The sequence below is a fragment of the Diplotaxodon limnothrissa genome, linkage group LG8 (assembly GCF_057381915.1).
Source record: "Diplotaxodon limnothrissa isolate DT_005_m linkage group LG8, D_limnothrissa_male_GT1.1, whole genome shotgun sequence".
Classification (NCBI taxonomy): domain Eukaryota; kingdom Metazoa; phylum Chordata; class Actinopteri; order Cichliformes; family Cichlidae; genus Diplotaxodon; species Diplotaxodon limnothrissa.
In genome coordinates, this window is record NC_140603.1 from 17942369 (window position 1) to 17957166 (window position 14798).

Below are 14798 nucleotides of genomic sequence, written 5' to 3' on the forward strand. Positions count from 1 at the left end.
CCTCGGTTTCAGTTCATGTTAAATAACACATGAAGTTCGTTTTGCAAGGTATGTTCGTTATTAGAGTCACAATAGACAATTATCCAGGGGTATAGTCAAGACTCGTCATTAGCCGATGACTGCACAGTGCTCTCAGTTTTAATTTTAGATCCATCTCTCTCTTGTCTTGTCCAGTTTCAAAACACCAAGATAATGTTGGCAGAATTGCTTGTCATGAGTCACTGCGTGATGTCACAGCTTCTCGTCAAGCATAGCTTACAGTAATGAAGCCAGCAGGGGAAAACTCCTCTGTGAACTTGATGGAAATCTACTATTTTTTTATGATTTTTTTCAGTCTTTAAACTATATATAATCAGAGTTTAATTATTTCATATTTGTGTTTTCTGATTTCTCTTTTTAGATGGTATCTTCAATCTTGCTCATTAAAGATGTTTCAGAAATTTTTTTTTTTTAGTTTTGAGGAGATCATTTCTTGGCAGAGGCCCCGGTTTCTTTCTTTTACTGTCGAGTAATTGGGAATATAATGTATTGCAATGATTTGATGTGATTAAGTAATATTAAAATGGGAACTTTGAGGAAACCTAATTAAGGGTTTATACCTGATATCTTGATTGTCTAGTGCTTAAGTTGTGCTACTTAGAAGAGTTTAATGGCAGAAAGCAGCTTTATCTGAACAGGATTTGAGAGTGCTCCCTCATATGCATACATAAAATGTGAAGCTGATGGAAATCTAGATGACTCACACATTGAATAGCAGATAATATCTCGTGGGTTTCTTCCTGTAAGTAAGATGTGGTGATCGCACCGACTGTTGAGTAGTTGAGGAGTTTAGTTAGTAGCCTTATTTGGCTATTTCTTGCGTTTTATCTTTTTTTTTTTCAACTGGACTGCAGATGAAAAGTAGATGTAAATATTAGAATTTAAATTGTAGAGAATAAAGATAATAAATGATCTAAGTAGACGGAAATGTTTGTGAGAATGCTTACTATCAGTCTCTCAGTAGGACTGTGTTTTTTGGGATTTACTTATTTCTATTTTTTTATGAGGCTTTCAATGAAACCCAGCTTAGGGTTTACTGGCGTTCTTTTGAGTTACAAGTCATGTGAACACATCTATTTTTCAATTTGTGTGTACCAAGGTCATACATTCTAGTGTTTCTTGTTTCAAAAGCTTCAAACCTTTCCACAATAGTAACATTCTCACTGAAAAGTAATTTTAAGATTCAGTTTTTGTCTTTGAGTTCAATGTCATCAACCACCATGTGAATTGGTCAATTGAAAAGAATGTATTTATTTAAACACCTCTTACATATATCCTTCTATTTTTAAATTAATACCTATATGATAATTATATTACCTGCAGAATATTTCCGAGTTCTAGAGTTTTAAACTACATTATTTAATTAACTTTTACCAAAAAAAATCTAAATTTATGTGACTCCTCAGAGAGACATAAACAAAACGAAATCAACCTGTAATTCCAACACGTGGGAGTTTTTGACTTTGTACAAAATACCAAATTCTGTTGTATCAATGTCATTTAGTTAGAATATAATCAAAATCTTCAAAACATTTTCACTGTAATTAACTGTAATCCCATAATAACCAGAAAGCATGTCATGAAATGCAGCAATGCTGTTTCATTTTTATGCAATCTTACAAAAAAAGGAAAAGGTGGGTTAGCAGTGCTACAACTTAGTCCAGCCAGTGGACCAATAAACAATTTTATTCATGCTATCAAAATATGAATAAAAAGTTTGGTTTTCAGTATTTCATTGATATGATTTTTTCTACTACTACTACTCGGGTATCTTGAAAGGCACTATACAAATCTAAGTTAAAATTATTATTATTAACTGTTATTATTTTCTCTTCTTAATTTTACATGGGTGAGACCAAATGTTGGAACTTAATTTATCCTTAGCATATATTTGCATTTAAGAAATGAGAAAACAGGCTTCTTTTTTGTCTAATAAAAATGTTAATGCCTTGCAAGGCTGAAACACCTGAAAGATGTTGAACATCATTTCCTGTGTATAGTTTTGAATATTTTCAGTGAATCATACAGGAGCAGATGGGAGTGGGAGCAGTGCATGCTATACTTCCATATTTGTTATTCTACTTTACTGGAATTTATGTAATATTAGATTAGATTAGATTAGATTAGATAGAACTTTATTAATCCCTCGGGTGGGTTCCTCTGGGAAATTCGATTTCCAAAAAAGCACAGCACCGACAGAAGTTACAGAGTTATGTTGCTGAATGTGTATTTTTGTGAAATTTTGGTCACCAAAAGATTCATGAAATACAGGGTGGGCCATTTATATGGATACACCGTAATAAAATGGGAATGGTTGGTGATATTAAAGTCCTGTTTGTGGCACATTAGTATATGTGAGGGGGCAAACTCCTCAAGATGGGTGGTGACCAAATTGGCCATTTAGAAGTCGGCCATCTTGGATACAACTTTTGCTTTTCCAATAGGAAGAGGGAAATGTGACACATCAAACGTATTGGTAATGTCACAAGGAAAACAATGGTAGCTTGGTTTCAACGTAACTTTATTCTTTCATGAGTTATTTACAAGTTTCTGACCACTTATAAAATGTGTTCAATGTTCTGCCCATTGTGTTGGATTGTCAATGCAACCCTCTTCTCCCACTCTTCACACACTGATAGCAACACCGCAGGAGAAATGCCAGCACAGGCAGTTTCAGGTGCTGCACATCTCGTATCTTCACACCATAGACAATTGCCTTCAGATGACTCCAAAGATAAAAGTCTAAGGGGGTCAGATCGGGAGACCTTGGGGGCCATTCAACTGGCCCACGACGACCAATCCACTTTCCAGGAAACTGTTCATCTAGGAATGCTCGGACCTGGCACCCATAATGTGGTGGTATATATACCACACCAAACCATCACTTTTGTTGTTCCAACAGTCTTGGAGGGATCCACCCAACGTGGGTTAGTGTCAGACCAATAGCGGTGGTTTTGTTTGTTAACTTCACCATTCACATAAAAGTTCACATAAATCTTCTGCGTGAACTGAGGGTCCTGTTCCAATTTTTGTTTTGCCCATTCTGCAAATTCTGTGCGCCGATCTGGGTCATCCTCGTTGAGATGCTGCAGTAGCTGGAGTTTGTAAGGGTGCCCTTTGTGAGTAGCTAATATCCGCCGAAGGGATGTTCGACTAATGCCACTCTCCAGTGACATGCGGCGAGTGCTACGCTGTGGGCTCTTGCTGAATGAAGCTAGGACAGCCACTGATGTTTCTTCATCAGTGACAGTTTTCTTGCATCCACATTTTGGCAAATCCAACACTAAACCAGTTTCACGAAACTTAGCAAGCAGTTTGCTGACTGCAGCATGGGAGATGGGTGGTCTCGTAGGGTGTCTTGCATTGAAATCTGCTGCAATGACCCGGTTACTGCGTTCACCCGATATCAACACAATTTCGATCCGCTCCTCATGTGTTAACCTCTTCGACATGTCAATAATAATAATAATAATAATAATAATAATGGATTGGATTTATATAGCGCTTTTCAAGGCACCCAAAGCGCTTTACAATGCCACTATTCATTCACACACTGGTGGAGGCAAGCTACAGTTGTAGCCACAGCTGCCCTGGGGCAGACTGACAGAAGCAAGGCTGCCATATCGCGCCATCGGCCCCTCTGGCCAACACCAGTAGGCGGTAGGGTAAAGTGTCTTGCCCAAGGACACAACGACCAGGACAGAGAGCCCAGGGATCGAACTGGCGACCTTCCGGTTACAGATACGCTTCCCAACCCCCTGAGCCACGGTCGCCCCAATGTCAATGGCTGTGAACAAAGAGAAACTTGTAAATAACTCATGAAAGAATAAAGTTACGTTGAAACCAAGCACACCATTGTTTTTCTTGTGACATTACCAATAAGTTTGATGTGTCACATGGCCCTCTTCCTATTGGAAAAACAAAAGTTGTATCCAAGATGGATAGAAGATCCGACTTCTAAATGGCCACCATGGTCACCACCCGTCTTGAGGAGTTTGCCCCCTCACATATACTAATGTGCCACAAACAGGACTTTAATATCACCAACCATTCCCATGTTATTACGGTGTATCCATATAAATGGCCCACCCTGTAGATTACAGTATGGTGTATACACTTGCTACATGAACATGAATGCTGTGCATTAGATATAGAATATATCAGATAAAAACCAGCCTTTCTGTATTATTACATGTTTTTCTTGATCATATCCTGATCGCTTTTCATTCAAGACACAAAGATAAATGTAGCCACATAATTATGCATTATCACCAAAAAAATCTGTCTGTCTGTCTAGGATCGAGCCCCTAATCCAAGTGACCGTCGAACAGCCACCACCACACTAACTGTGGATGTACTGGACGGTGATGATTTGGGTCCAATGTTTCTACCATGTACGCTTGTGGGAAATACCCGTGATTGTAGTCCCATCACGTATAAGGCTAATGTGCTTGAGCTGACCGAGCCGGTAAGTTTGTGTTTGTTCTGTACTTTGTTGTATTTGTGTGTACTATGTGTACTTAGCTTTAATTTTTGTAGCAATGTCCATTTGTGGATCACTTACTGTCTTCAGTGGACAATGATAACATGTATACATTCGCCGCCACTTTATTAAGTACACTGGTTCAGCTACTCATAACACAACATCAGCCAATCATATGGCAGTAACTCAATGCATTTAGGCATATAGACATTGTCAAGACAACCTGGTCAAGTTTGAACAGCAGCAGAATGGGGAAGACAGAGCATTGTTGATGCCAGTCGGGCTAGTCTTAGTATTTCAAGGTTCAAGGTTCAAGGTTCTTTATTTGTCACATGCATAGTTATACAAGTATAACACACAGTGAAATGTAGCCTGACACGCTCCTCGACATGTGCAAAAATTGGGGGGTGTAGAGGAAGAACATTATATATATATACATATAGTATGTACACTGGGTGAATGTGCAGTAGTAGCAGCAAGCAGGTGAATTCTGTACATTAATATGAATAGACATCTGACTTTTCAGAAACTGCTAATCTCCTGGGATTTTTCTGAATTATCATTTCTTGATTTAGGTAATATCATACAGAGTTACTTTAGTTACAACCTTTTAGTTCCCTAATTTCCAGTAAAATGAAACTCTGTTGGCAGATTGCAGATGGTTTAGAAACTTAGGGGAAACTGCAATTATTAACCACAGGGTATATTGATAGACTGTGTCACTATGGATATCTTCACTTTCTTGTCTTCGAGCTTTCAAATCAAGGTCTAATGCCAATTCAAGCCAAATGTATTTACTCACTTTGGCATTTAAAATGTAGCTCGTTTTGCTGTAAACTACAGACTATGTAATTAGAATAGGGGCTAAAAATTTTTGTACACTCTAAAAAAAACATGCAATTTCATTCTGTATGTTAACTCCTGCAGAACCCATTGTAGGTTTTTCATAAGGAATTAGAGCCATTTGAAAAGGAACCCTGATATTTTAATAATAAGACCTTGTCAAGCAATGTCTGCTGGGAGTTACAATTTGCATAAAAAAAGGATTTTACTGTGTTTATACAAATGACTAATGAGCATCATTGTATACAGGGAATGTCTTGGTTTTATATTTTTGAAATACAAGTAGGTATTGTTTTCCTTCGATTATGGCAAAATTGTATGGCGGATGAAACTGCTATCCTAAAATATGTCATGTGTGGCCATCAAAGAGTTCTTGACATTCAAAGTTTGTCTTTTATAGATCCGGCTGTTACTCTCTTTTGTATGAACAAGTGTTTCAGGGCAGATTCTGCAACACTGTAGCCCATATTTATGCTTACACAGCTGTATATACTTTTGCATTTGTATCTGTGGCATTTAGCTGATGCTATTGTCTGGAGAAACTCAGAGTACAACTTTGTAAACAAGGGGGGGGGAAGTTGCTTTAGGCAAAATCTTCAGCTATGACAAGTCAGCAGTGCATTCATCCCTTACAACACATATACACACACCTGCACACACCCTTGATGGTGACAAGCTAGCAGTGCGTTCATGCCTTAATGCCCCCCATTCACCGACACACATGTACATAAATCCAGTATCACAGCCGTGGACCGGACACCGTCTTCTTCATCTCTCTATTTTACACTGAGATAGTTGTCGCATGCACACACATGTGCTGACTCTGCTCCAGACAGGCTGAAGGAACTATTTCTCTGCCTCAAGATTTCTCTTTTCACCTCTCTCTCTCTCAGACACACACACACACAGACACACACACTCTCTCTCTCTCTCTTTCCAGCCAGAGGAGACAGTCTTGGCTGGGAGGAAAAACAGGAGTAAATCAACTTTACAGCTTGTGGTTTTCAGAAGGAGTAAGTGTATGTGGACAAGGACAGGGTTTAAGATGGAGATGGGGGGGGGGGGGATCTGGTGGATGGGGAGAGGGGAGTGAAAGAGAAAGGGGGGGAGGGGCTAGGCAGAAACAAACTGTTTTTCCTGGGAGTTACAATTTGCATAAAAAGAGGATTTTACTATACTGTCTATACAAATGACTAATGAGCATCATTGTATACAGGGAATGTCTTGGTTTTCTATTTTTGAAATACAAATAGCTGTTTTTTTTCCTTTGATTATGGCAAAATTGTATGGCGGATGAAACTGCTACCCTGATATATGTCACAAAATGATACTATGTGTGGCCTTCAAAGTGCTCTTGACAGTCAAAGTTTATGTCTTTCATAGATCCAGCTATTACTCTCTTCTGCATGAACAAGTGTTACGGGGCAGATTCTGCAAATCTTGAGGGGTCACAAAACCCTTGTTATGTGGCAAGTGTTTAGTGTTGGGTTTAGTGTCCTTAAAACCCAAAGAAATATAGGAAAAAAACACACACAAAAAACCCCAAGTCGCTTCAAACACCAAGATTGTTTCTCACTTGTCGATTTTCTCCCAATACAGAGCTCTTGCTTACTCCAGACGCTTCGCTGATATCAGTTTTTCTGATCTTATGCAATCACAGCAATAAAAATTGGAGTCAGTCAGATAAGCTGTGGTTGCTTGGCCTCATCTTTCTGTAAACTTTATATTCACTATTAATGAATTTCAGACTGCGTTCTCTCTTTACACGAGTTGGGAGCAGTGCAGAAGTCAAATTAAGGCGCATATTTAGGAAACCTATTTGACTGCCAGCACCCACATGATCATCATTAAGGAAAATCATTAAGAAATCTATTTCATAACAGATTACCTTAGGCAAATGACTGCCATGTATTTACTGCTATGACAGGTCAGAATGAAAAAGGTCCTTCATATAGAGCTGTCCTCTAAAGAATACAGTCTTATTTATCTTTAGGCTGCTCCCACCACAGAGCATCATTTCATCTCACCCTCCTTTGTCACGCCAAATGTCCCCCTTCACTACATCATGCAGTGATGTAGTGAAGGGGGACATGCAGCTTGTTGCTGAAGGAGGACACTACATCTGTGATCCGTGATCGTCCTCTTTGCCGTTCTAGTAACTCTGTACTCACCATGCTTTGTCCAGTATATCCACTACCCCTCCTCTCCACATGTCCAAACCACCTCAGTCTTGTCTCTCTAACTTTGTCCTCAATCTGCTCACCCTGAGCCGTCCCTCTGATACACTCATGTCTAATCCCGTGCATCTTGGTAGCTCCAATTGAAAACCGTAACATATTTAGCTTTGCCACCTCCACCCTGGCCTCCTGTCTTTTTTTACTGCCGCTGTCTCTAAGCCATACATCATAGCAGGTCTCACTACCATCTTGTAAATCTTCCCTTTCACTCTTGCTGCTATCCTTCTGTCACAAATCACCCCTGACACTCATCTCCACCCATTCCACCCTGCCTGCATTCTCTTCACCTACGTTGTGTACTGTCCGTCCATCCAAAACAACGGAGAAGGGCATTGTCCATGATGAGTTTAAAAACCCCAGCTGCAGTATTTAAACTAATCTATTTTCAGTATCTCTACACCTTACATGTGCACCTTTCCTCTTGTTTCTCTCTCATTCACACAATTCTGTCTCAATTCCACAAACTTTTTATGAGAATACACCAAAGTCATTTGTGTCTTGTATCTGCCTCCCGACTGTCAAAAATCCCCATGAATAAAGAAATTAGAACTTTAAATTCACACTTTTATTTATTTATTTTTGTCATGAGATGCATTGAAAGAGAAAGTAATGTAGTTTCTTTATCACAGATATCTGGAAAATTGTATATATTTTGTATTTCTGTATGGAAATTTAAAAGACATGAGCACTGGCAAAAAGAAAATAACAAAAGATGTCTCTGAGTTATGAAAGGTAAGGGAGAAATAAAGCAGTTTTGGAGATTACTTCCTTCCTTACTTGGAATACAAATTTGCGGGAATGGGTTTGACTTTATTTATTTTTTTATTTTGTGAATTCAGTTCATAATTTTAAAGTTCTTCTTTTTAGTGCAGAACATAACAAATAACTGCTTTAATTGTACCTTTTTATTCATTTTTCAAGGTAGTTCATTTTTCATTAAAAATCAAGCATTGCTTTTGCAAAGCAGGCTTAAGCCTTTATATATTTCCTTTGTCCACAAGTTAGTCAAAGTATGAGTGTGTCTGTAACTGAGGCCTTCTAGGAAGATTTGTCTGTATTAATCAACCCCTGTGGTCTTGGTTAATACAGTATAATTGTCAGTTCTGGCCTTTGCTTAAAGATAAAAAGAAAGTTCAATGACGTATTCTTGGAATAAATAAATGCAAAATCTCTTTTTCTCATAACCCATGATTTGGCTAGCATGACAGCAGTGTAGATGAATATCTACTTCCAGCTTTCAGAATAATGAGAACTTTGACTGTTTGAATGACACACACTATATTAAATTTGCATGTTATATTTTCTGTTTCTGATTTGCTTCTAATGCACTGTGCAGAGATTCTTCTTCTTATGGTTACACTTTGACACTGAAACACTGAACCAACAGTGCTCTTTTATGCCTTACAGTGTCACTATTTTGGTCAAATGTAATCATTTCTCTTGAAAGAAATTACAGCAGCTATAAGCCTTCCTCCCTCTCTCTGATTGGTGTTTATATACATAGTAATACACAATATTATATGCACTCACATACATTTAAATGATCAGCACAATGCTTAAACTGTGCTTTTTTTCCTCATCGGTTGCCTTTGGTGCCTTTACTACCAGTGTCGCAGTTTGGCTAGATGAACGAGCAGACTGTGTGCTTTGACAGTGGCAGCTGCTCTGCACATTTCAAAATTACCAAGGAGAAAGGAGCAATTTGAATTTTACCAAAAGTCTTAGAACTGAAGAAAGCTTGCATAAACATCATTATCAAATCCATCCAGAGTGAAAAAACAGGAACAGCTTGCAGAAACTGAAGAGAAGGGTAAAGGGTTATGCTGTGCAACAGTTTTTCGTGAAACACTCAAAGGTTTAACCTGAAGAATTGATGAGCATTTAAGTTACTGGGTGGTATTTTTATGCCAACAGCAGGTCTCCTGTTGGTTTGGAAGCAAAGAACTGAGGAGGTGCAGGGAGATAGGTGAAGCTATAGAAAGAATGGAACGACAGCAACAAGCTGCTGTTCCTGGTACAAGAAAATTGGGGAGGGGAGGAATGAGCGAGGAGGAGAGAAAAGGCACTGTAATAGTTTGAGTCCTAATCAGGCTGATGAGAGATGACAACCTCAGAGCCTTGGAGCCAGGATAACTATTCTCTCTCTGTGTCTTTCTTCCTCACATACACACACACACACACACACCCCAAGATGCTGGTCATTATGCCGAGGAGTTGGCTGTCAGGCCATGTTCACACATACACTTCAAAAACACTGCCATCTCTGCAGCTCAGTATTTCATAGCTGTAAGGGATAAACCTGATTATTGACCGAGACTTGACCAATAATTTAGTTTATCATTAAATCATACTGCAATTGACTGGCAACAAGATGCATGATGCAAAGAATACAGTACTCTGTCTGTAATAACAGTATTTTTTTTGTTGTTGTTTTTTCCTGCACTGACACACTCAGCTTCCTTCTGCAAATTCACATCTGTTACTTGTCCACATATAGTTATATGGGAGTGTGACAAGTTCCCGTTGCAACATAAAGTCTTGCCGTGCACTTTTGTGTAGCTCGGTAGCCAGCACAAAGCTTCTTCTGACCACCAAATGCCCTCCAAGATTTTTCCCCCCGCTATTGATCGCCTCGCTGCTCCCTGGATCAGACACCTGCCTGCACAGCGGCTGCCCATTTGCTCATTAGTTCCTCAGCATATACGCATATATACATGCACATATATGTAAATACATATATATAAACACTACCAGTCATAAGTTTGGACACTTCTTCTCATTATTTATTTCTTTTTTTTTCACATTTGTTACATTGTAGATACATACTGAAGACATCAAAACTATGAAGCAAGATACACTGAATTATGGAAAAAATTATAAATACCCCTAAATATGTCTTATATTTCAGATTCCTCAAAGTAGCCAACTTTTGCTTTGTTGACAGCGCTGCGTGATATAGTCACCTGAAATAGTTTTCACTTCACAAGTGTGACTTGTCAGGGTTCATTTGGGGAATCTCTTGCCTTTTTAGTGCGGTTGGGACCATCAGTTGTGTTGTGCGGGAGTCACAGCTGACAGTCCTATTTGACAACTATTAGAATTCATATTATGGCAAGAACCAATCAGCTAAGTAGAGAGAAACGACAGTCCATCATTACTTTAAGAGCTGAAGGTCAGTCAGTCCAGAAAATTGCTAAAACTTTGAATGTGACGAAACAGGCTGACATGAGGGGACCGCCCCAGGAAAGGAAGACCAAGAGTCACCTCTGCTGCTGAAGATAAATTCATCTGAGTCACCAGCCTCAGAAATCACAAGTTAACAGCACCTCAAATTAAAGCCCAGATAAATGCTACACAGAGGTCCAGTAGCAGACACATCTCTACATGAGCTGTTCAGAGGAGACTGTGTGAATCAGGCCTTTATGGTCAAACAACTGCTAAGAAACCACGACTAAGGAAAAGCAACAAGCAGAAGAGATTTGTTTGGGCCAAGAAACACAGGGAAGGAACTTAGTGGAAATCTGTGTTTTGGTCTGATGAGTCCAATTTGAGATCTTTGGTTCCACCTGCTGTGTCTTTGTGCAACGCAGAAAAGGTAAATGGATGCTCTCTACATGCATGGTTCCCACTGTGAACCATGGAGGAGGAGGTGTGATGGTGTGGCGGTGCTTTGCTGGTGACACTGTTGGGGATTTATTCGAAATTCAAAGCACACTGAACCAGCATCCTGTAGCGACATGTCATCCCATCTGGTTTGCGTTTAGATGGACCATCATTAATTTTTCAACAGGACAATTACCCCAAACACACCTCCAGGCTACGTAAGGGCTGTTTGACCAAGAAGGAGAGTGATGGAGTGCTGCGCCAGTCACCTGAACTAAACCCAGTCGAGATGGTTTGGGATGAGATGGACCACAGAGTGACGGCAAAATGGTCAACAAGTGCTCAGCATCTCTGGGAACTCTTTCAAGACTGGTGGAAAACCATTTCAGACGACTACCTCGTGAAGCTCAGCAAGAGAATGCCAAGAGTGTGCAAAGCAGTAATCAAATTAAAGGGTGGCTTTTTTGAAGAATCTAAACTCTAAAACATTTTTTGAGTCATTTCACACTTTTTTTATTTACTACATAATTACATATGTGCTCATTCATAGTTTTGATGCCTTCAGTGAGAATTTACAATGTAAGTAGTCATGAAAATAAAGAAAAAATATGAGGTGTGTCCAAACTTTTCACTTTTCTAGAGCAAAGCAGGTAAATAGCTTTCAGTATTACCTGCAGCTTGACTTGCTATGTTGATCTTTTTTTAACCCCCAGCTTATTATTTGGCCCAGTTATATCAGACTAAACCAAATACTCAAATAAAATTCTTAAGTTTATAACTAAGCTTAAGAGTGGCAGTGGCCAACAACTGATCTTCATGGAGTAACCCCAGTTTTGCCCAGTCCAGCCAAAGATGAAAGAGGCAGAAAAACTACTATATTTAAAAGTTGTAAGAATATTACATGGTATAGAAGCCAAATCAATCACATTACTGAGCAGTTTTTCTTAATGGTTTAAAAGTATTCGTGTGTATAAATTGGCTGTAGCGATTAATGGACTTTATTATTTTATTAATTTCCAAAATCGTTAGTTGCTTAACTTAAATACTAAACAGCAATTCAGTGACAGTGCCAGAGCCCTGACACTTCTAAGTAAATTTGATTTTGACCGTTTAAAATTTAATTTGGACCGTCTCTTAAAATTAATAGACATAAGTGATGGATCACTTTATAATAAAGCAATGCAATAAAAAAGCCTGATTAAAAAAAAATCCAGAGATCTCTGACTGAGCTGATGTGTGTTTATAAAGTCAAAAGCCCTGCTTTAAAATCAGGTTGTGGTCAAGTAGTCTTTTCTGTTTAGGAAAGTTCCTAATTGAGTGAAATGACCCAGTATAAAGTATGAGCTTATATAACTTTCTAAATTCTACAAAAAAAAAATCATCAGTTTTGCTGGTTTGGGCTTAGCTGACGTGGACTGACTCAAGAATTTCTTCATGCTTTTTTTACCAGCTAGTCAGTTAATAAGCCAAGCCATGCAGCAGCATGAAGAGCTTAAATAGAAGTGAGTGACTTCCCTGGAGATACGTCACAATCATATCAAAGTTTGTGTATGCCCGTAGATAATGTGGCGGGAGTGATGGAGTAATTGACAGTATGAATGATAAATTATTTACAGTGTCACAACAGTATTGCCTCCACCGTCACAAATCACAGGCTGACTCTCACATCGCTTTTGTAGTTCTTGTTGTCAGTGCTTTTTTTCCTCATTGACAAAGTTAAATGGTGTCAATAACTAAAATTACAGTGGCACTCTTGCAGTGTTTTAGCGACCTGGTTGTCTTTCGGGGGCTTTAAGTTTCTTCCATGCTGCATTAACATCTCCCTGTCTCCCTTCACTCCTGACAGATTCATCTCCCTTCTATATATTTAAACCCTCTTTTACTCCACTCCATTACTCCCCATAACTTCTTCTCTGCCGGTGTTTTCGCTCCCTTCCTCTTCAGGCAACAGCAAAGATGGCTCGGTGAAGGCTGGTAGATTTTAAGTGGTGCATGACAGGTGCGGCAGTTAAATGTTGTGTCATAGCAGGTGTGTACGGTGCATGCATGTCTATGGGAGGATGCGTATTTAGAAAAACTCGCAGGCTTGTTGTTGTGCTTTGTTTGGCATTTTATTTCCTTAGTGATCATAATTTATTCCCATGGACATGTTATATTTCTCCCATCGGGGGTCTTCTCATTGCACGGACCACAGCAATATCGCACTGTCGTAAGTCAACATTATAGCCCGGCCACGTTAGTATGCAGATGGAGCCAGATTCTCAACTCCTGTGTATTTGTGTGTTTGAGTGTGTGTGCGTGGGTGTGTGCACAATATATATTACCATTTATATGCTGCACTTATATAATACATTTTAGTGTGTGGATGTGCATATTTACCCTCCTGTGTGATTTTTAAATTTACTCCAATTTTGTGTTGTCTTCAACAATACATTTTCCTGTTCTGCTGCTCCGATGTTTCCTCTGCTTGGATATAGTTTGTGCATTAAAATAACTTTTCCCAGACCACCAGTAATTAAATAATTGCTATGTCTTCCTCCTAATTTTAGCAGAGCTTCTGTTATCACACACACAACGTTGGCAGTGGATGTTAAAAGTGCTGTCCTATGTCCAAGTTTGATTGATTCATTGTTTTTCTCTCTCACTCTGTGGAAAATATTTCTCCAGAGTAAGGTGAATCCGCTCAATGTGACTCCACCCATACAAGCTGTGGACCAGGACAGAAACATACAACCTCCCTCTGACAGGCCGGGGATCCTGTATTTCATCCTTATTGGTAGGTTTGTTTGTTTTTACTAAACATTTTAGGAAGCTATTTAATAAATGGCAAAGCGGTACAGTGGTTTGCAGTCACGTCACAGCAAGGAGGTTCTGGGTTAGAACCCTCTGGCCTGCTTGGTCCTTGGTGTGTCGAGTTTGCTTGTACTCTGTGTGCCCACGTGAGTTCTCTCCAGGTCCTCTGGCTTCCTCCCACAACCTAAAAGGCATGTTGGGTTAATTGTTACATCTAAATTGGCTGTAGGTGAAAAGGAAAAATAGCATCCTTATGTTTTTGTTGTTGTTGGGGTTTTTTTTTTTACCCAAACAATTTTAAATTCACATATTTTTTTTAAGACTGATTGGTGAAACATTATTTAACATGCCACTTACACAGGGCAATACGCTCTGACTCTGTTCTTTCGAGATTATCTTGTCAAATGTAGATCAGTGGTATTGCGGTTCCTTAGGCTAGATTTAAGGCCCAATGCTAACGTCCACACTCAGAAATTTTAATATAAAAGTAAAAAGCGCATGAATTATTGTATCTTAAAGGCTGCCTTGTACTATATTATTTCCACTAGAGCACTTTGTTGTCTAAATGCAGGCTTACTTGGTGGCACAAAGAGGAGCCGTGCATAGGTATTCCTGTGTTCCAAGTGCTTCAGTAATGTGTGCAGCACTGTGGCGATCGCATCCTCGGTTGACCGGTTCTCCCTGTATGCAAACTGGTGCGAGTCCAGGGATGGTGGAAAAGCAGCTCTGATGTGTTTAATGACCAGTCTCTCCAGGCATTTGGCGGGAATGGGGGTGAGTGCCACAGGTCTGAAATCGTT

The 14798-nt window shown here is 39.3% G+C and overlaps 1 protein-coding gene across 3 annotated transcripts in view; it reads left to right on the forward strand.

Moving 5' to 3' along the window:
• LOC146626696 (protocadherin-15-like) overlaps window positions 1-14798 on the forward strand; it is a 200125-nt gene that overhangs the window by 40433 nt on the left and 144894 nt on the right. For all 3 annotated transcript variants that reach the window (XM_085360748.1, XM_085360746.1, XM_085360747.1), the window contains exons 8-9: window positions 4337-4507; window positions 13873-13981. In XM_085360748.1, coding sequence (XP_085216874.1) covers window positions 4337-4507; window positions 13873-13981 — 280 coding nt within the window. The remainder of the gene's footprint in view (window positions 1-4336; window positions 4508-13872; window positions 13982-14798) is intronic.